Source organism: Daucus carota, chromosome 1, assembly GCF_001625215.2.
Source record: "Daucus carota subsp. sativus chromosome 1, DH1 v3.0, whole genome shotgun sequence".
Lineage (NCBI taxonomy): Eukaryota > Viridiplantae > Streptophyta > Magnoliopsida > Apiales > Apiaceae > Daucus > Daucus carota.
The window spans coordinates 11,407,772-11,428,099 of NC_030381.2; the positions used below are offsets into that span (position 1 = coordinate 11,407,772).

Genomic DNA, 20,328 nt, shown 5'->3' on the forward strand with positions numbered 1-20,328 from the left:
CTAAATCGACCTGGGTGAGGTCGAAAACTGACTTGGGTGTCAAATAACACCCAACGCCCGAGAGCGCCCAAAAAGCGCCCTGAGAGCGCCCAATGAGCGCCCCAGGAGCGCCATGAGCGCCCGAGGTGTGCCTGAGGACCTCACTAGTGTCGACCTGGGCACCAAGGATGCCCTAAATCGACCTGGGTAAGGTCGAAAATGGACTTGGGTGTCAAACAAACCCAACGCCCGAGAAGCGCCCTGGGAGCGCCCCAGGAGCGCCAAGTGCGCCTGACAGGCGCCCAACGCCCGAGAGCGCCTTAGTTGCGCCCCACTAGCGTCCTGGGAGCGACCGAGGACCTCACCAGGATCGACCACGGCACCCAAGGCACCCTAAATAGACCTGAGTGAGCTCTACCATCAATTTCGGTGCTAAAAAACACCCGGAGCTCGAGAGTGCTCGAGAGTGCTCGAGGTGCGCCACATGAGCGCCCAACGCCTGAAGGCGCCAGACTTGCGCCTGAGAGCACCCGAAGAGCTCACCATGATCGACCTGGGTACCAAAAGCACTCTAAATCGACCTGGGTGAGCTCCGCAATCGACTTGGATGCCAAAAGGCGTGCAACGCCTGAGAGCGCCCGAGGTGCACCCCATCAGTACCCCAAGAGCGCCCGAGAAGCGCCCTGGGAGCGCCCTATGAGCGCCCCAGGAGCGCCAAGAGTGCCCGAGGTGCGCTTGAGGACCTCACCACCGTCGACCTGGGCACCTAAAATGCCCTAAATCGACCTGGGTGAGGTCGACAATCGACTTAGGTGTTAAAAAACACCTAACGCCCGAGAGCGCCCGAGAAGCGCCTTGGGAGCGCCCTATGAGCGCCCCAGGAGCGCCAAGAGCGCCCGAGGTGCGTCTGAGGACCTCACCACCGTCGACCTGGGCACCTAAAATGCTCTAAATCGACCTGGGTGAGGTCGACAATCGACTTAGGTGTCAAAAAACACCTAACGCCCGAGAGCGCCCAAGAAGCGCCCTGGGAGCGCCCTATGAGCGCCCCAGGAGCGCCACGAGCGCCCGAGGTGCGCCTGAGGACCTCAACAGCGTCGACCTGGGCACCAAGGATGTCCTAAATCGACCTGGGTGAGGTCGACAACTGACTTGGGTGTCAAAAAACACCTAACGCCCGTGAGCGCCCATAAGCGCCCGATGAGCGCCCACGGTGCGCGCCAGCATCGACTTGGACGCCCTGAGCGCCCTAAATCGACCTGGGCGAGGTCGAGCGCCCCTGAGCGCCCGAGGTGCGCCCGAGTTGCGCGCCAGCGTCGACCTGGACGCCCTGAGCGCCCTAAATCGACCTGGGCGAGGTCTGGCGCCCTGGAAGTGCCCGGAAAACGCTCAAAAAGCGCCCCAGAACACTTGATGTACCCCCAAAATGCCTCGGATCGACTAAGGAAAGTCCAGAATCGGCCTAGATGGCTGACCTTACTCAGAATAGGCCCGAGAAGTGATTGAAAATGCTCTAAAACTTTAGAAAAGTTTCTACGAAACTTATCCAAAGTTGGGGGGCAAATAATATGGGTCTGAAATTGGCCCTAAAAATTATTGGGTAATTTTGAGTCCGGGTCTGATTAAAGGCCAGAATATAAGGCCCGGATTCTGGGTTTATCACCCAAAATTCGTGGCTAGCAGATTGAGGTTATAAAAAGCCCGTTGGGCATCTATGTTTGAGAAACATGGGCTGCCCGAACTCAAGGCACGAGCCCCCAGCCCGGTCAGGGCCCAGAACTCGAATCCTAGTCCTACTAGGAGTCTGACTGACGAGTCCAGGACTTCGAGAGTCCTACAAGAACTCTGAATTTCGTGGATAACTATCTAGAGTCCTAGATAACCTCCAGTAGCTCAAGATAAGGATCAGAGATCAGTCCTATCCTATCTCTGACTCAAAAACCTATTTCTACTAGGACTCTAACACCAGGGATCCTACTTCTAATCAGTCTCTAACCCTGAGACATCTATATAAAGGGCTCTACCCCTCCAAAATAGAACTACGTTTTTTGACTTGATTCTTCACCCCGCTGAAGATACGTAGGCACCTCGTGAGGACCCGTCTGAGTTCCGACTCGCGAGATCAGTCAAAAAGCACGAAGCTCACCCCTCGATTTTTGATCCATAACACCACCCTTGTCTCAGGTCACCGCTGGAACTGATAAGTGCATATTTTGGTATATTTTAAATGCCTAATTATTGCTTGTGCTCACTTATTTATTTGTTTATTTGTCTTTTTTTTAGGAAAATTGTAAAAGCTTGAAGAAATAAAAGAATAAAGCAAAAAGGAGGAAAAGATGGGAAGAAAAGGATCATAGGGGAATATTCTCAAGGAAGCATCTAGATGGGACACCTACACCCCCCCTCTACCCTAATTTCCCCCTATAAATACACATCTCCCCATCATGTTTCAACCAACCTAGGATCTCATATTTTTAGTAGCCTCTCTTTTATGTAGTAGATCTAGTAGTAGCACTCTAAATTTGTAAACACTTTTATTATATCAATACAAGTATTCATTTTTGTTCTTAAATCTTGCTCTTTACTTTTACTTCTAGGCTATGAAATCTTTCTCTAACCACATGAGACTCAAAATTACTTGTGGATTGGAAGGAGCCTAATTATATGTTTTAAGCTTGCATTTTTTAGTATTTAGATTGAGCCTTTTTTAATTCTCAATATTATTAGTGGGTTCAATGGTTTAGTATTCTTGATTTTGATTTTGGTTTGTAGTTTGATGGGGTTTTGTTGAAAATATGGTAGATAGGCTAGTTTTGAAGTTTTGTGTGATTTGGAGTTAGTTTGGCATGATTTGGTGTTGTTCTTGTTCTTGGTTTTGGTAGTTTTGGGGGCTTTTTAGTGTAAATTTTAGTTTATAATTTTGAGTTGAGGTTAGTGGGTTTATGTTGGAAATATTATGTTTAGGCTAGATTTAAAATTTGGTGTAGTTTGGAGTTCATTTGGTTTGATTTGAGTCTTGTTTTGGTCAAAAATGGGTAGTCTAGGAGCTATTTAGTGTAAAAATTAGAGTCAAATCTTGTTTAGAGGTTAATGGGGTTTTATTTGTTATGGTTAGAATGACTAGATTTTCCGGTGAAATTAATTTTCCGGTGAGATTTAAGCTATTCCGGCGACCTCCATAAGTTCCGGCAAGGGTTCGTTAGATTTATTTGTTTTTGCGACTGTTTAGTAATTACGTTCATCTTCAGGTTTTTGTATAGTGTATTATACGCGCGTTGACTGTTTACTTTGTTTCAATTTTTTTTCTTTTCATTTCTTTTTGTTTTTTTTATTTCCGTTTCTTTTATATTCAGTTTGGTTTACTTGACCAGTGTATGTGTATCTTCAGGTGTATGTGTTTGGTTTATTTTACCCAGATTAATGACCAATTCCACCGTGACCTGCTTTCTGTTATATTTTCTTTTACTTGCTTTTTTTTATTTTTTTACTTTTCTCATTAGCTTCTTAATTAATGATCTTCTCTCTAATATAAGTTTGGTATTCAATTAGTTTACTTACAAAGTTTTCTTAGTTTTTAATTTTACTAAAAATATCTTCCAAAATTAATTTGTCTAATTCGCCTAAATTAGAAATTAAGGTTTTCGTGAAAATTATTCTAGTCCTTGTGGTTCGAATCTAAAAGTATTAAAACGAGATCGTGCACTTGCGATTAAAATCTTATTTTAAGCACATCAAGTTTTTGGCGCCGCTGTCGGGGACTATAATTAATTTTTCGCTCCTTTATTTTTAATCTTTCGGATTAGTTTGTTTCTCTCTATTTTTGTTTTTATTTCGAGGAGGAGTATTCGGGAATCATGAAGTAAAGTAGATAAATTTTGCTCGGATTTGGAAGCTTGCTTTGGTAACCCGTATCTCTCCACTCTTATTTTTCGTTTTTATTTAGAAAACCACAAACAAATTTGAAAATTGAAAACACAAACAAATTAAAAAAATTAAAATTCAAAAATATTAGTTAGAAATACATATTTGTTGCATCATGCATTTTTACACTTAGGGCACATCATTTAGATTTTAATTTTCATTTTTTTTTAAATTTTCGTACCTATATTTGTGGTGATCGCTGGAGGACCCCAAGGTACGTTAATTTTTTCTTTTCTTTAGATTAAAACACGTAGTGTAGAGCATCCATAGTTGTTTATAGCTTTAATTAAATCGTTGTGTGGTGCATCATTTTAAATGAATCTTAAGTGATTTCATCACTCTTTCCTTGGCCCACAACGACCTAATTTCTTCATTTGCATTTACCCAGCCTTTAATAAAATTGAATTAGACATTAGCCCCTAGGTTTCGCGCTCAATTAAGAAGGTACCTAAAAGACGAGGTAATCTTTAATTATTCCGACTTTTCGGTGTCTAAGGCAAGCGAAAGCTTACCTGGCCGATTAAGGTTTGGTGTCTAAGCGCGGAGATTGGCCTCTTGGCAATGCCTGCTCCAAACTGGCCAAACCGGTCCGAATAATTTTGGATTTATCGAGTTTTTAGTGGTCCTTAACGTTAGGAGCAAGGTCTAGTTCTTTTTATTAGGGAACCATAGACTTAGGTTTTTCTTTCATTTTTACACCCTTTCTTTTGTGTGATTTAATTTCTCGCACTTATTTGCTACGTGTTTACTATCTAGTTTATGCGAACTACTTGGGTTAGGAACGAAGCATCTAGATTAGTAAGACCGATAATCGAGATTCCGTCTTCATCCTCTTCCGATTCCGAAACCCTAGAAGTTCCAGAACCGATAGTAACCATGGCGTTGTCTCTCAAGGATCGTTGTTATCCATCTCGTTCTAGTCAACCTTCGTGCATCACCCTTCCTCCCGTAAATTGGAACAATTTCGAAATTAAGGCACATCACATTAACATGTTGCCTAAGTTTTTAGGGAGTGAAGGTGAGGATCCTTATCTTTTCATTTAAGAATTCGAGGAAGTTTGTTCCCTCCCAAAGCTCCACCAATTAACGGAAGATTCAATTAGACTTAGGCTCATTAATTTTGCGCTTAAGGAGAATGCGAAAAAATGGTTATATAGTCTTCCCGTTAATTCTATTTCCACGTGGGAGGGGTTCGTTGTGGTGTTTCTTAAAAAGTATTTTCCAAATCATAAGACTACTCGAATTACAAATGAAATAAATCAATTTCATCAAAAGGAAAACGAGTCTTTTTGGATTTTCTTTGACCGCTTCAAAAATCTTCTCTCACAATGCCCCCACCACGGAATAGAAAAATGGAGACTTTGCAAGATAGTTTACGAGGCCTTAGATAGTCAAACCACGGCGTTATTAGAGTCTATGTGCCAAGGTAAATTCATGGAAAAAGATGAGGACCAAGGTTGGGAATTTTTCGAGGATTTAGCGGAAAAAACTATGATGTGGGAGTCAACTAGGGAACCCAAAAAGTCAAGTCAGTCGTCTAGTGCTAGGGGTTTGCATTCGATAGGAAACAATGTGGCAACCGATGCCAAATTAGCTACCCTAACTAGGAGACTTGAAGCTTTAGAAACTAGTAAACCTCCCACACAAATGTCGACGCACCCTTGTTACAATTTTCAAAATCCCGCAACTCAACCCTTGAACGAGTTTGAACAAGTAAATGCTATGTTCCAAAATTCTAGGAATGATGCGTTTGCACCCACTTATAATCCCGGGTGGAGAAATCACCCAAATTTCTCATGGACCCAAGGTAAAAATTGTCAAGTTCCTCAACCCAATTTTCAAATGAATCAAGGGCCAAATTCTTTTCCAACTCCTCAACAAAATTTTCAACAAAGGCCCAACCCAAACTCTTACTCAAATCAAGGTCCAAATTCATGTCATAACCCAATTCAAACTCCTTTGAATCCTCCCGGTTTCAATGATTCGGATAAACGCCTCAATTCTTTAGAAAAGAGTTTGGAAGCCTTAGTTAAATCGCAAACTAATTTGACTCAATCACAACAAACCTTCATGACAACCCTAACCCAAGATAGGCAAATTTTGCATTCTAATGTGCAAGCCGTGTCTAAGTTAGAGGCCCAATTGAGTCAATTAGCTAGCGCATTGTGTGAGCGAGAGAAAAACAAATTCCCAAGTCAACCCGAGGTCAATCCTAAGTTTCCTCTCAATCAAAGACCTCCCGAGAATGTTAATGCAATTATTTCTCTAAGGTCGGGAAACCAAGTGGATAACAAAGTTGGTGAGAACGTTAATGAGGAATCGATTCCTAGAAAAAATCCTTCTTTGTCTAGCACTAATCATGATAAGCCCGAATGTTCAAAAGCTCGTGAGTCTATGAGTGAACCTAATCCTGGGCCTATTTCTCAAAAGCCCAACGAAGAAGTTTACAAGCCAAGGGTTCCTTACCCACAAAGACTCATTCCTCCTAAACAATCGGCCCAAATGGAACAAATTCTAGAGGTTTTCAAACAAGTCAAGATAAACATTCCTATTTTAGATGCCATTCAACAAGTTCCTTCTTATGCCAAATGTCTAAAAGATTTGTGTACCCATAAGAGAACAACTCATGTTCCAAAGAAAGCCTTTTTGACCTCACAAGTAAGCTCGATTCTCTCGAATCAAATTCCCGTGAAATATAAGGACCCCGGTTGTCCTACAATTTCTTGTGTCATAGGCGATAAATTTGTGGATAAAGCTTTACTCGATTTAGGAGCGAGTGTGAATCTTCTTCCGTTCTCGGTTTACCAAGCCCTAGGTTTAGGGGATCTCAAGACCACCAATATGACCCTTCAACTTGCCGATCGTTCCATTAAAATGCCAAAGGGGATTATTGAGGATGTGTTGATAAAAATCGGTGATTTTATCTTTCCCGTTGACTTTGTTGTTCTCGAGACTCAACCCGTCTCGAATCCTAAGAACCAAATTCCCATCATTTTAGGACGACCTTTTCTTGCTACATCCAATGCCTTAATCAATTGTAGGAATGGTTCAATGAAGCTCACTTTTGGAAACATGACCATAGACTTAAACATTTTCAATGTTGGAAAAGAACCCAATGAGCTTTATGAGCAACCTATAGGGGTTAATGTGGTCAACAAGTTTGTCACATGGTCTAGTTTTGATGATAGTGAGATTGAGTCTCTTCTCAACGAGGACTTCAAAGTCAACCACAAGAATAATCGAGAATATCACGAGTCTTTGAAAGATTTGACCTCGGAGGAATTGTTAGGAGAATTGAACGACATTTGTTCAAAATGGGAAACTCCACCCGAGATTGTTAGAGTGAGCCCTAGGCCCGATTTTGAGAGCCATGTAGGTGGACCACCTACATTTGACTCGTTGTTCCATCATTCACATAGCGCCTTTGGAAAGGATGACATCATTTCTTACATCATTCCTAGTGATTTATCCCATGACCAAAATTGCATAGTCTCTAATTTGCTTGATAATAAAGAAGCATTAAGTTGGTTTATGGAGAACATTAGTGATACTTGTCCTATAGGGGTAAACGATGGTCATATGCTAGAAAAAGTTTTTGTGCCTAAAACTTTTCGCACACATTTTGACTCTTTCTCGAAGCTTCCTCCCATCTTTCCTTCCGGAATTGGTTGATTCGGTTCTTTTTTCGAGCCTTCCCTCATGAAGTTCAGGTATGGGGAAGGAAATGTGTGAGTGTGTGGGTCGTGTTAGTGTTAATAAAAATCCCCTTCATCTCCTATTCAGGTATTTTTCCTCTTTACTCTCTCATTTTAACTCTCTCTTTTGCATACATTGAGGACAATGCATGATTTAGGTATGGGGAGGGCTTTAGTATAATTCTTAAAAAATGAAAATCCCTAAAAATATGAAAAATTAGAAAAATCCAAAAATAGAGATTTTTTTGAGCTAAGTTGTCTTTCCTTCACTCGAACTTTAGGAGTAGTTGGTGTTAGCATGTTTTCGAAAACAATATATATGTAGTGTCTTTTAGATAATTTGAACGTAGTTGAGTAAGGTTGTCTTTTTGAAACTTGTATCGACCGATTTGTACTCGTAATTCCAAGATGGCACACACATTTGCACAAGACCTTTGATGGAGAGATTGTCTAGTGATATTATTCGATACCTGAGAGAGAACCCACATGTTGAAACAATGTCGAATCGAACCTTTGCGAATAAAAAGAAAAAAAGAAAAAAAGAAAAAAGAAAAAAAAGAAAGAAAAAGAAAAGGAATAACTACTTCAATACCCATTGTTCTTTATAGATAAAATCTTTAGATAATGGGCAAAAGTAGATTGGCTAGTCTCGTTTTGTGGCCTTTGTTACTCGAGCAATTAAGTCCGTAGGGGGATTTCAAAACCTAGTGCCCTAAGACCGTTTGGTTTGGGAGTCACTGACCCAAAGCTCGCTACATGGGTAACATTGTTTGCCTAAGAAAACAGACAAAATAAAGTCAATGCAAAAAAAAAAAAGAAAAAAAAAGAATAAGAGTTTGTGAAGTTTGGCTAGATATTTGTTTCGATAGAGACTGGGTCAGTTCAAAATTGGTTGAAAAAGAGAAAATGTTCTTAGACAATTAGGATCCATCAAAGGCCTTAAATTATTTACACTCCTTGGATTTCTAGTAAATTTTTGTGTCGATTCAAGTAGATTATAGACACTGTATCTTGATTATTAGTAGAAGAGTCTTTGAGTCGTATTTTCTTTAAAAACATTTTTTGTTAATACCAACGAATCTAGCGTAGAGTCGAGGAGTACGCTTGCTAGAATGTCTCGAAGATTTTATGGGTATATCTTCTGTAAACCCTTAGGAGACAAAACTCCTCTTGTAGAGATCGTCTACGAGTTTAACGGGTTGGTGAACCTAAAATCACCCGTCACGCCTACGAAAAGGAGCCTAGGAATCGCATCTAGTTTTTATAGTTTATTTTCTTTTCTTTTGATTTTACTCGAGGACGAGCAAAATATAGGTATGGGGAAGTTTGATAAGTGCATATTTTGGTATATTTTAAATGCCTAATTATTGCTTGTTCTCACTTATTTATTTGTTTATTTGTCTTTTTTTTAGGAAAATTGCAAAAGCTTGAAGAAATAAAAGAATAAAGCAAAAAGGAGGAAAAGATGGGAAGAAAAGGATCATAGGGGAATATTCTCAAGGAAGCATCTAGATGGGACACCTACACCCCCCCTCTACCCTAATTTCCCCCTATAAATACACATCTCCCCATCATGTTTCAACCAACCTAGGATCTCATATTTTTAGTAGCCTCTCTTTTATGTAGTAGATCTAGTAGTAGCACTCTAAATTTATAAACACTTTTATTATATCAATACAAGTATTCATTTTTGTTCTTAAATCTTGCTCTTTACTTTTACTTCTAGGCTATGAAATCTTTCTCTAACCACATGAGACTCAAAATTACTTGTGGATTGGAAGGAGCCTAATTATATGTTTTAAGCTTGCATTTTTTAGTATTTAGATTGAGCTCTTTTTAATTCTCAATATTATTAGTGGGTTCAATGGTTTAGTATTCTTGATTTTGATTTTGGTTTGTAGTTTGATGGGGTTTTGTTGAAAATATGGTAGATAGGCTAGTTTTGAAGTTTTGTGTGATTTGGAGTTAGTTTGGCATGATTTGGTGTTGTTCTTGTTCTTGGTTTTGGTAGTTTTGGGGGCTTTTTAGTGTAAATTTTAGTTTATGATTTTGAGTTGAGGTTAGTGGGTTTATGTTGGAAATATTATGTTTAGGCTAGATTTAAAATTTGGTGTAGTTTGGAGTTCATTTGGTTTGATTTGAGTCTTGTTTTGGTCAAAAATGGGTAGTCTAGGAGCTATTTAGTGTAAAAATTAGAGTCAAATCTTGTTTAGAGGTTAATGGGGTTTTATTTGTTATGTTTAGAATGACTAGATTTTCCGGTGAAATTAATTTTCCGGTGAGATTTAAGCTATTCCGGCTACCTCCATAAGTTCCGGCAAGGGTTCGTTAGATTTATTTGTTTTTGCGACTGTTTAGTAATTACGTTCATCTTCAGGTTTCTGTATAGTGTATTATACGCGCGTTGACTGTTTACTTTGTTTCAATTTTTTTTCTTTTCATTTCTTTTTGTTTTTTTTATTTCCGTTTCTTTTATATTCAGTTTGATTTACTTGACCAGTGTATGTGTATCTGCCATTCTGCCTGTTCTATTCGCCCACTCCGCTCCATTTTATTTTACCCAGATTAATGACCAATTCCACCGTGACCTGCTTTCTGTTATATTTTCTTTTACTTGCTTTTTTTTTATTTTTTTACTTTTCTCAGTAGCTTCTTAATTAATGATCTTCTCTCTAATATAAGTTTGGTATTCAATTAGTTTACTTACAAAGTTTTCTTAGTTTTTAATTTTACTAAAAATATCTTCCAAAATTAATTTGTCTAATTCGCCTAAATTAGAAATTAAGGTTTTCGTGAAAATTATTCTAGTCCTTGTGGTTCGAATCTAAAAGTATTAAAACGAGATCGTGCACTTGCGATTAAAATCTTATTTTAAGCACATCAAGTTTTTGCCTCGAATCCCGTCACAACCACACCACCAATCACGGTGACCCTTGCTAGCAGTGGCACAACCACCGCTGCTCAAACCTCGATTCCTATGATTTTTGGCACGTTGCCCCCTATGACTAATGTTGTGTCCACAGCCACTGATCATGGGACTCATTACTCAACCGTTGTGACGACCACAAGAGGACCAACAGATGAGTATGTAGTTTATACGGACGACTCTTCTGAAGATTCGGAGAGGGACTATGATATTCCCCCACGAAGGAGGAGAGACGGAAACCAGAGCCGAGGCTCCCAGCACAACACCAGGCCGAATAACCCCGAGTCCCGTCGACCCACGGACCAAGAGTACGAAGCCAGGATTCGAGCTTATGAACAGGAGATAGCTCAGTTGAGAAGAGACAGGGCGGCACACCAGACCAGGAAGCCACCACCCGAACCTCGGCAACAGACTGAAAACCCTCAGAACGCAGGTATGAATAGAATTCACTTGTTGGCTGCAGGTGATCCAGATAACCCGATCCCCCCATTCACCGAGGAGATCATGGCAGCAAGGATTTCTCGAAAGTTCAAGTTGCCCAAAATTAAGGCGGATGATGGAACGGGTGACCCCGCGAATCATGTACGAACTTTCATGAATGCATTGCTGTTGCAACCAGTCACGGAGGCCATTAAGTGTCGAGCCTTTCCCCAAATTTTGAGTGGGATGGCACAACACTGGTATAGTCGACTACCCCCTAACTCTATATCCTCGTTTGGAGCTTTGAGCCGAGCTTTCATAGGCCAGTTTATTGGGAGCAAGACCCACGCTAAGAGTTCAGCCTCGTTGATGAACCTAATCCCTCAGGGACTATATGAATAGGTTCACTAAGGAGGCGCTCAAGGTCCCAGATTTAGACCAGAAAGTAGCCATGATTGCCCTACAGCAAGGAACCACGGATGATAATTTCCGCCGATCACTAGCCAAGAGGGCCCCTGAAAATATGAATGAGCTCCAGGAGAGGGCCGAGAAGTATATCAAGGCTGAGAAAAGCCTGAAGAAATCTCAGAATAACATGGGACCGACCCCGAACCCAAAGAAACGTGGAAACGACACCGAGTACAACGCGGATAGTAAGTATTCAAAGACAGGGGATGGTGATAAGTCCCCCACCAAAAAGAAAGCAGGACCGAGGTTCACTGAGTATGCAAGGCTGAATACCCCTAGGAGTCAGATCCTGATGGAAATTGAGAAAGATGAAAGTGTTCGATGGCTGAAGCCTATCAGGACTGACCCCGAAAAGAGAAACAAGGACTTGTACTGCAGGTTTCATAAGGATAGAGGACATAAGACCGATGATTGCCGGCAGTTGAAGGATGAGATCGAGTTTTTGATCCGAAAAGGGAAGTTGTCCAGGTATACTAGGGATACGGACAAGAATCCCCGTGACAATGACAACCGTGGAAGAGACAACGATGATAGGAATAAGAGAAACCAGCCTAGAGGGTCTGTGATCAATGTAATTTCTGGAGGACCGACCACAGCAGGCCTATCTAGTAACTCACGAAAAGCTTATGCTCGTGAAGTGATGTACATTGTTGGAGAGCCCCCGAAGAGAGCAAAAATTGAGTTTGCTCTAGCATTCGACAATTTAGATCTTGACAGAGTTAAATTTCCCCATGATGATCCTTTGGTAATCACCCCGGTGATTGGAAACTTTTCTGTAAAAAGGGTACTCGTTGACAGTGGAGCCTCAGTAGATATCTTATTTCATGATGCATATGAGAAGATGGGATATTCTGATTCGCAATTGACACCTTCAGATATGCCTATATACGGCTTTAATAACGTGGAGACAAAGATTGAAGGTATGATCCAACTACCCGTGACAATGGGCACCGAGCCTAGACAGGCCACATGTATGCTGAATTTTTTGGTCGTTAAGGCTTCATCAACCTACAATGCTATCCTTGGGAGGACTGGGATACATGCTTTTAAAGCAATCTCATCCACCTACCACTTGATGTTGGAACAATCGGACCTTGGTCCTGCGTTTTATGATACTAATTAAAAGTTCGAACAGAATATTAACCTTAATCGCTACGGCGCAAGCGATTCAAATCCACGTCTTCTACTGTATTCCTTGATTCTCCTTGGACGAAGTGTGGCCTTCGATCTCCCAAGGTGTGCCTCTCCTTAAAGCTCCGAAAACCAAAAGCCTAGCTGTCTCCTTGAGAAAACCGTCTGCCTCTCTCAAACTCTAGGATCAATTCGTTTTGGTGTATCTTTCAGCTTTAGGAGAACGAGAATATATATAGGCTACAGTAGGGATCATGGACCATTAGGTCAGGCCTTCCAATGACATTCCGGGCCAGGCCCAATGTCATTAAATATTAATTCTATCCACTAAAGAACTAATATTTGCACTACCTTTCCTAACTCCGTAAATTAATTATTTAATTCGGTTCCCATATTAATTGCTTATAAATTCCCCATGTTTAAGATATCGCATGTCCATTAATTAAATTAATTTCTGACAATTAATTTAATTAATATCTTTTATCCTTGATCATCCACTCAACCTTATAATTATGCAAGAACAAATCTGCCTGCAGGACTAAAGCATAATTATCTTTATGAGCTTTCAAGAGGACATCATCACCCGAATATATTTTTCGGACACGGTTTCCTTTTATAGTCAATATCCCACTCTGTATATAATGTCATTGCCCAATATATAAATTCGTAATTTAAAATAAATTACTTAATTTATGAGTCAAGGCATGTGCATTAAATACAAGTGTCAATCACTATATCCAGATTAAGAACTTAAGCATTAATAACATCATAGAATCTTAGTTCTTTATTGTCAGAATTAAAGAAACAATTATTCTACTATTTTGATCCCGTTCAATGTACACAAAGTATATAAGTATTATTCAATAGTCAAGATAAACTATTTCCAAATAATACTTCAGCCGTTCCAGTGGTTTGTCTAACACCACCTCGACTGTGAACCCTTATTATATTATATAAGGAGTCTGACAATCTAATCTTCTGCTATCCCATTTGATACTAGATTGTCTACAATATATAAAATACAGACAATGTGAAAACATGCATTCAAGATTCTAAAATAATTGTTATATACTTCAAATGAATATTTCAGTATAACCCTAACAATCTCCCACTTATACTCAAGATATTCTTTAAGTATATCAGTGTCTATTACAAGCAATCCACTACCAACTATAATAACTATGTGACCAAGTATCTGACTCCTATCGCTTCCACGTGCTCCTGAAAAGCCTTAGCTGGTAAGCTCTTCGTGAAAGGATCTGCCCGGTTATCCTTCGATGCTATGTCAGCCACAATGATATCTCCTCGCTTAACGAACTGTCGTATGAGGTGATACTTACGCTCTATGTGTTTCGCTGCCTTATGGGCCCGCGGTTCCTTGGTATTCGCCACAGCACCAGTGTTATCACAATAAATCGTGATTTGCTGTGGCAGATTTGTAGGAACAATCGGATCTTGGCCCTGCGTTTTATGATACTTATCAAAAGTTCGAACAGAATATTAACCTTAATCGCTACGGCGCAAGCGATTCAAATCCACGTCTTCTACTGTATTCCTTGATTCTCCTTGGACGAAGTGTGGCCTTCGATCTCCCAAGGTGTGCCTCTCCTTAAAGCTCCGAAAACCCAAAACCCTAGCTGTCTCCTTGAGAAAAACGTCTGCCTCTCTCTGACTCTAGGATTAATTCGTTTTGGTGTGTCTTTCAGCTTTAGGAGAACGAGAATATATATAGGCTACAGCAGGGATCATGGATCATTAGGTCAGGCCTTCTAATGACATTCCGGGCCAGGCCCAATGTCATTAAATATTAATTCTATCCACTAAAGAACTAATATTTGCACTACCTTTCCTAATCCCGTAAATTAATTATTTAATTCGGCTCCCATATTAATTGCTTATAAATTCCCCATGTTTAAGATATCGCATGTCCATTAATTAAATTAATTTCTGACAATTAATTTAATTAATATCTTTTATCCTTGATCATCCACTCAACCTTATAATTATGTGTAAAGCATAATGTAACGTAACTGTAATTACGATAACTCAACACAACAAAAGACAGGAAACAATACGTAAGTATTATACAGGAATCTACAGGTTGGAGATTCGATACGAACAGACAAAGACAATCCAGATATCTGAGACAAGCATCCGTCCACTGAAAGAAGTTCATTAATATGTTCAAGCCTCAGTGAAGAATAAAGTTCAATGTGTCTGCTATCAAGATTGCCTGAAGATCAAGTATCAAAGACCAGAAGATTCCAGTACATTTTAATTTGATTATTAATAATCAAATTTATCGAAGCAACATCTAACCCGGAATGACTGATCAAGTATATTATCAAGCAAAGAATTCAAGGGATTATTTCAGTTCGAGTCGTTCGTGAACCAGACCAGTGCACAGGACGTCAGGACGTACGAAAGCATTCAGTGGATTCGATCAACGAATTAATTGATCAAGTCAATCGAGCTCTCCAGAATATGCTGCCAAGGAACTCACTATTATATATATATATATGTTAATTGTGAATTACCTGAATTTAATTAATTCAGGTAATTAATAAACAATTAATAATATATATATATAATAATGCAATTTTGTCTAAGTGCTCAACACTTACACAGGGGAACACAAGGAGTATTGGGCGCCATATTTGACTAAGTCAAAGGCTGAAGGTATTTGTGTCAAGAAGTTTTCTAAGTAAAATTACTACACAGTGGATACAGTGGAACTTCAAAGGCGCAACCTTTGACCAAAGTCAAAGGCGCAACCTTTGACTGGTCAACAGTTGCGACAATTCACTTACTTGGATTTATACTCTAAGTAACATACTGATGCCCTGTGAGGCGCAACTTTTGACTCGAAGTCAAAGTTGGCGCCACACATATACTCTCCCAGGCGCAACCTTGGTTACTTGGATTTTCTCCAAGTACTATAACTACAGTGGCTGCTATGAAGACATTGTGAGGCGCAAGAATTGACTGTCGCATGGTTTGACTTTCTATATACATATATATATGTTCAAAGCGCAACTTTGTTATATATATATATATATGTATATAGAACCTGCGCTTCCTTCATGCATACATTTGAGTTAGAATTATTTTGATTAATCGAATCCGTCCAGGACGAACTCAAGTCGTCCAGGACGAACTCGTTAACCATGGTTAGTTGTTGGAAAGCCTATAAATAGAGGTTGATAGTTTCATTTGAAACTAACTACACACTTTGTAAGTGCACACACTATACACATTCTCGAGAGTTAAATTAGAAGATCATATTTATCGAGAGTTTGTAATAGAGTGATTGTAGTCTCTGCAGCCGACACTTGTGTTGGAATCTGTAGCACCCGAGGATTATTTCTAATACAAGAATATTCCCCGACTTGCTGGAGTTATTTATTTACGATTGATTTAACATGGACTGAAACAGATTATCCGCAATTAAATTAAATCGAAGAAATTGGTACGACGTATTCAACCCCCCCCTTCTACGTCTGATTGGACCTAACAATTGGTATCAGAGCCAGGCTGATCGATATACAGATCTGAGATCCGTAACCAATCTGAAAAGCTAGCTGTCCGTACAATCGTAATTTTATCTGATAACAATGTCGACACACAAGTTAGGAATCAAAGTACCTCCATTTGACAAGGATGACTACAACAACTGGAAGATGAAGATGTTGCTGTACATCAGAGTTGCTAATCCCATGTTCATTGGGATTCTGGAAAATGGTCCATTTGTGCCTATGAAGATTATTCCTGAATCTGTTGAAAATGGTGTTCGTATTCCACAGAAGTCTGTTCCCAAAGAGAAAAGTGAATACACTGACACTGATAAGGAATATGTTGCACAGGATCATAATCTGCAACTCATAATTGTTGAATCAATGACCAAGACAATGACACATCTGATACTAAGTCTGAAAACTTCAAAGCAGATGTGGGACACTATTGAGGCATTGATGGAGGGATCTGAAGAAGTCAGGGAAAACAGATACGATATGCTAATTGCCAGATATGAAGCATTTCAGGCAATACCTGGAGAGAACATTTCTCAAATCTACGAGAGGTTCATGTTGTTGTTGAATGAACTCACCCTGCATGGAAAGACTTATCCACAGAAAGAGATAAACAGAAAGTTCTCATTTGTGATGCCACCCCATCTAGTTGTAAAGACAGAGACCATCCGGGAAAGAAGCGACTTCAGGACTATGACTTTGGAAAAGCTGTTTGGAAAACTGAAGACGTTTGAGATGGAACTTGAACAGAGAAAGATCATATATGGTGGTGGATCAACAGAATCCAAGAGTATGGCCTTACAGAAGACCACTGCACTGATTGCTGATCAACCATACTTTGGTTATCAACAATTAGTTGAATATGGTATCAATGATCACACTGTTGCTCAGAGTGATTGTTCATCCATCAAAGCTGACTATCCTTCTACCATTACTGAGATTGTAGAAGCTGAAGTTGATGAAGTTTCTGAAGAACCGGAGGATGAGTTCTACACTCAAGAAGAGCTGGAGCAGCTGGAAGATAAGTCAATGGCTTATATGGCTGCAAGGTTCAAGCATATCAAGTTCAGGAAGAACCCCCGGTACAAGAAAACTTCAGGGAACAAGTTTCAGGGTAAAGGAGGATACTCAGGCTCAGGGTCAAAAACTACTGGCAGTTTCAAACCAAACATGTATGACAAGAGCAAGGTCAGATGCTACAACTGCAATGACTTAGGGCACTTTGCAACAGAGTGCAGGAAACCCAAAGCAGCTCCTGTCAGAAGCAACTCATATGAGAAGAAGAATTCTTATGAGGATCTGAAGAAAGAGAATGAGAAGCTGAAAGCTAAGTTGGAAGCAATGGTGGCCAAGCACAAAGGAAAGGCTTACATTGCTGAGGGAAAAAGCTGGGATGACACAGATTCTGATGATGAACCTGTCCAGAGCAATTATGCATTTGCATTAATGGCTGACACTGTCGAGGAATCTCCATCTCAGGTATCTCCTGAAATTTCTGTTGATGACATGACTACTGCTGATTATAAAAAGACTATAAATGAACTAGGTCAAGAGATGTATAACTTGCACACTAGTTTGTTAGCTTCAGAATCAGATAACAGTAGTCTCTCTCTAAAAATAGCTAAACTTGAAGAAAAAGTAGATGAATTGGCTTTAGAGAAACTCATGTACACTAACCTTAAAGATAGAATTGCTTATCTAGAGAATAAGGAGAAGTGTAGTACAGAAATTGAGGAGTCCCTTAGGTCTCAGGTTGCTGACCTAGAAACTAAGCTTAGGGCCTATCAGAATTCTGCCTTTCTACAGAAAGAGATCTTGGATAGTCAAAGGGTTGATAAGAAGGTTGCTATTGGCCTTGACTATAGTTCTTTGGAAAGAGCTAAAAGAAAGAAGAGAAAAGAGAATGAAGGCATATTTGTTTCAGCAGGAACTGAGAATGCTCCTGAAGGAACAAATATACCTAAAATTCTGAAGAACACCAAGACCCCTATCTTTAGAATGGCTCAAACAGAACCTCTGATAGAAGAAGACCTTGTCATCAAGGAAGAGTTGAAAAATGAGGAAGTTGTTAAGCCTCAAGTAAAACAGGAATCACAAGATGTACCTTCTAATCCCCATGTCAGAGATGACTCAGATAAAACTGGATTAGGAAGTACTAGTTCCAACAAAAAGAAGAACAACAGGAATGGCAAGTTAGATCCTAAGAACACCAACTCTAGGAATTCTAATGCTAGAAAGGTTTGTAATAATTGCAATTCTACTAATCATCTTACTCATGCATGTAAAGTGATTAAAGTAGATAATTCTGTTTCTAGCATGCCTAATACTGTTAACATGAATGCTGTTCATTTGCCATGTGGTAGAGTAGGTTGCATGTTATGTGCTATGAATATGATGTCTGCATGCTTTACCATGTTGAATGCATCTGTTTTTGCACCATCTACCATAAATATGAATATGCCTGCACCTTCTGTTGCCCCTGTGGCAAAGACTGCTAGTCCTTCTAAGAAGAAGGAAACTCCCAACTCCAAGTCTAAAAGCACTTCTGCTAAGACTAAAAAGGAGAAGAGTCCAGTCACCCCTGAACAAGCACATGTTAAACCAGTTTCTGTTGATAATCCTGTTTCTACTAAATCACCTGGACCCAAGAACGTCTGGGTACCAAAGAAAGTTTAATCCATTTGTGAATGCAGGGCACAGGAAGGAAAAGAAAAGTTGTGTGGGTTCTTGATAGTGGTTGTTCAAGACACATGACTGGTGAAAAGTCCCTGCTCACAGATGTGGTGATGAGAACCGGCCCAATTGTAATCTTTGGAGATGACAGCAAAGGTTTTACAACGGGATATGGTAAGCTGAAAGTTGGAAATGTCATAATTGAAGATATCTCTCTGGTGGAAGGACTCAAGCATAATTTACTAAGTATCAGTCAGTTCTGTGACAAAGGATACGACGTAATCTTTCAGAAGGAAGTTTGCTTAATCCAGAACCGGAAGAACAAGGATCTTACACTCCGTGGTGTAAGAAAATCAAGTTTGTTTATAGCCGACATAGACTCAGCAAGTAAGGGGGAGGTCAAGTGTTTCTACACCAAGGCCTCTGCTGATGATAGTTGGTTATGGCATCGGAAGCTCTCACACTTGAACTTTAAGACTATGAATTCTTTAGTCAAAAGGGAACTTGTGAGAGGATTGCCACAGAAAGAATTCTGTCAAGAAGGACTCTGTGATGCATGTGAAAAAGGGAAGTCAAAGAAAGCATCACACAGGAGCAAAGGCATGTCTGACATTGGTTCACCCCTTCAACTGATTCATATGGATCTGTTTGGACCAGTCAACATTCCTTCTATATCAAGGAAAAGATATGCTCTTGTGATCGTCGATGACTACTCAAAATACACATGGGTATTATTCTTACATTCGAAGGATGAAGCAGCACTCGTCATCATTGATCATATCAAGAAGATTGAAAAGGAAGCAGATCTGCCAGTAAGGGCAATCAGATCAGATAATGGAACAGAATTTCGTAATGCTGTTCTTAATGACTTCTGTACTGATAAGGGCATCTCTCGTCAGTATTCAGCTCCAAGGACTCCACAACAAAATGGTGTCGTGGAAAGGAAGAACAGAACCTTGATTGAAGCTGCAAGGACAATGATTAGTCAATCAAGACTTCCAATCTATTTCTGGGCTGAAGCTGTGAGTACTGCTTGCTACACTCAAAATCGTACCCTGATTAACAAGGATTTGGATAAGACTCCTTATGAAGTAATGGCCAACAGAAAACCATCACTGAGTTACTTTCATGTGTTTGGTGCAAAATGCTTTGTGTTAAAAGAAGAGCATTTGGGAAAGTTTGATGCCAAAGCTGAAGAAGGCATATTTCTGGGTTATTCTTTGGAGTCTAAGGCCTACAGGGTTTATCTGATCAATGACGACAAGCTGATTGAAAGCATCAATGTAAGATTTGATGATACCAGACTCCCAAGTCTTCAAAAGGAAAATGAATCTGATTCTCTGGAATTTGAGAATTTAGAAGACATCTACTTAGGAGAAGATGAACCTGAAGCTGATATAAGAGATCCTAATGCAAATGAAGAGAATGCTGATCCTGAACCATCTGGAGGAAGTATTGGCAACAATACAAATGATCATCATGGTCACAGTGGTCAAAGTGGAGGATCATCAAATAGGATATACATCAGCTCAGGGGGAGTAAGTCAAAGTGGATCTACTAGTCATCACACTCAACACAACTATGATTT

The 20,328-nt window shown here is 39.9% G+C and overlaps 1 protein-coding gene across 1 annotated transcript; it reads left to right on the plus strand.

Moving 5' to 3' along the window:
* Positions 1-11,392: 11,392 nt before the first annotated feature.
* Positions 11,393-15,248, plus strand: LOC135151646 (uncharacterized). Its single transcript, XM_064090635.1, has 2 exons — positions 11,393-12,329; positions 15,169-15,248. The coding sequence occupies exons 1-2, from the start codon at positions 11,393-11,395 to the stop codon at positions 15,246-15,248; spliced, it is 1,017 nt and encodes a 338-aa protein (XP_063946705.1).
* The last annotated feature ends 5,080 nt before the right edge of the window (positions 15,249-20,328 follow it).

Excerpts from the sequence above, each read along its gene's own strand:
- LOC135151646 (XM_064090635.1), top strand. The coding sequence starts at position 11,393 with ATGATTGCCCTACAGCAAGGAACCACGGATGATAATTTCCGCCGATCA. Across the intron at positions 12,330-15,168 it reads CGTGGAGACAAAGATTGAAG|GGGAACACAAGGAGTATTGG; the intron begins GTATGATCCAAC and ends ACACTTACACAG.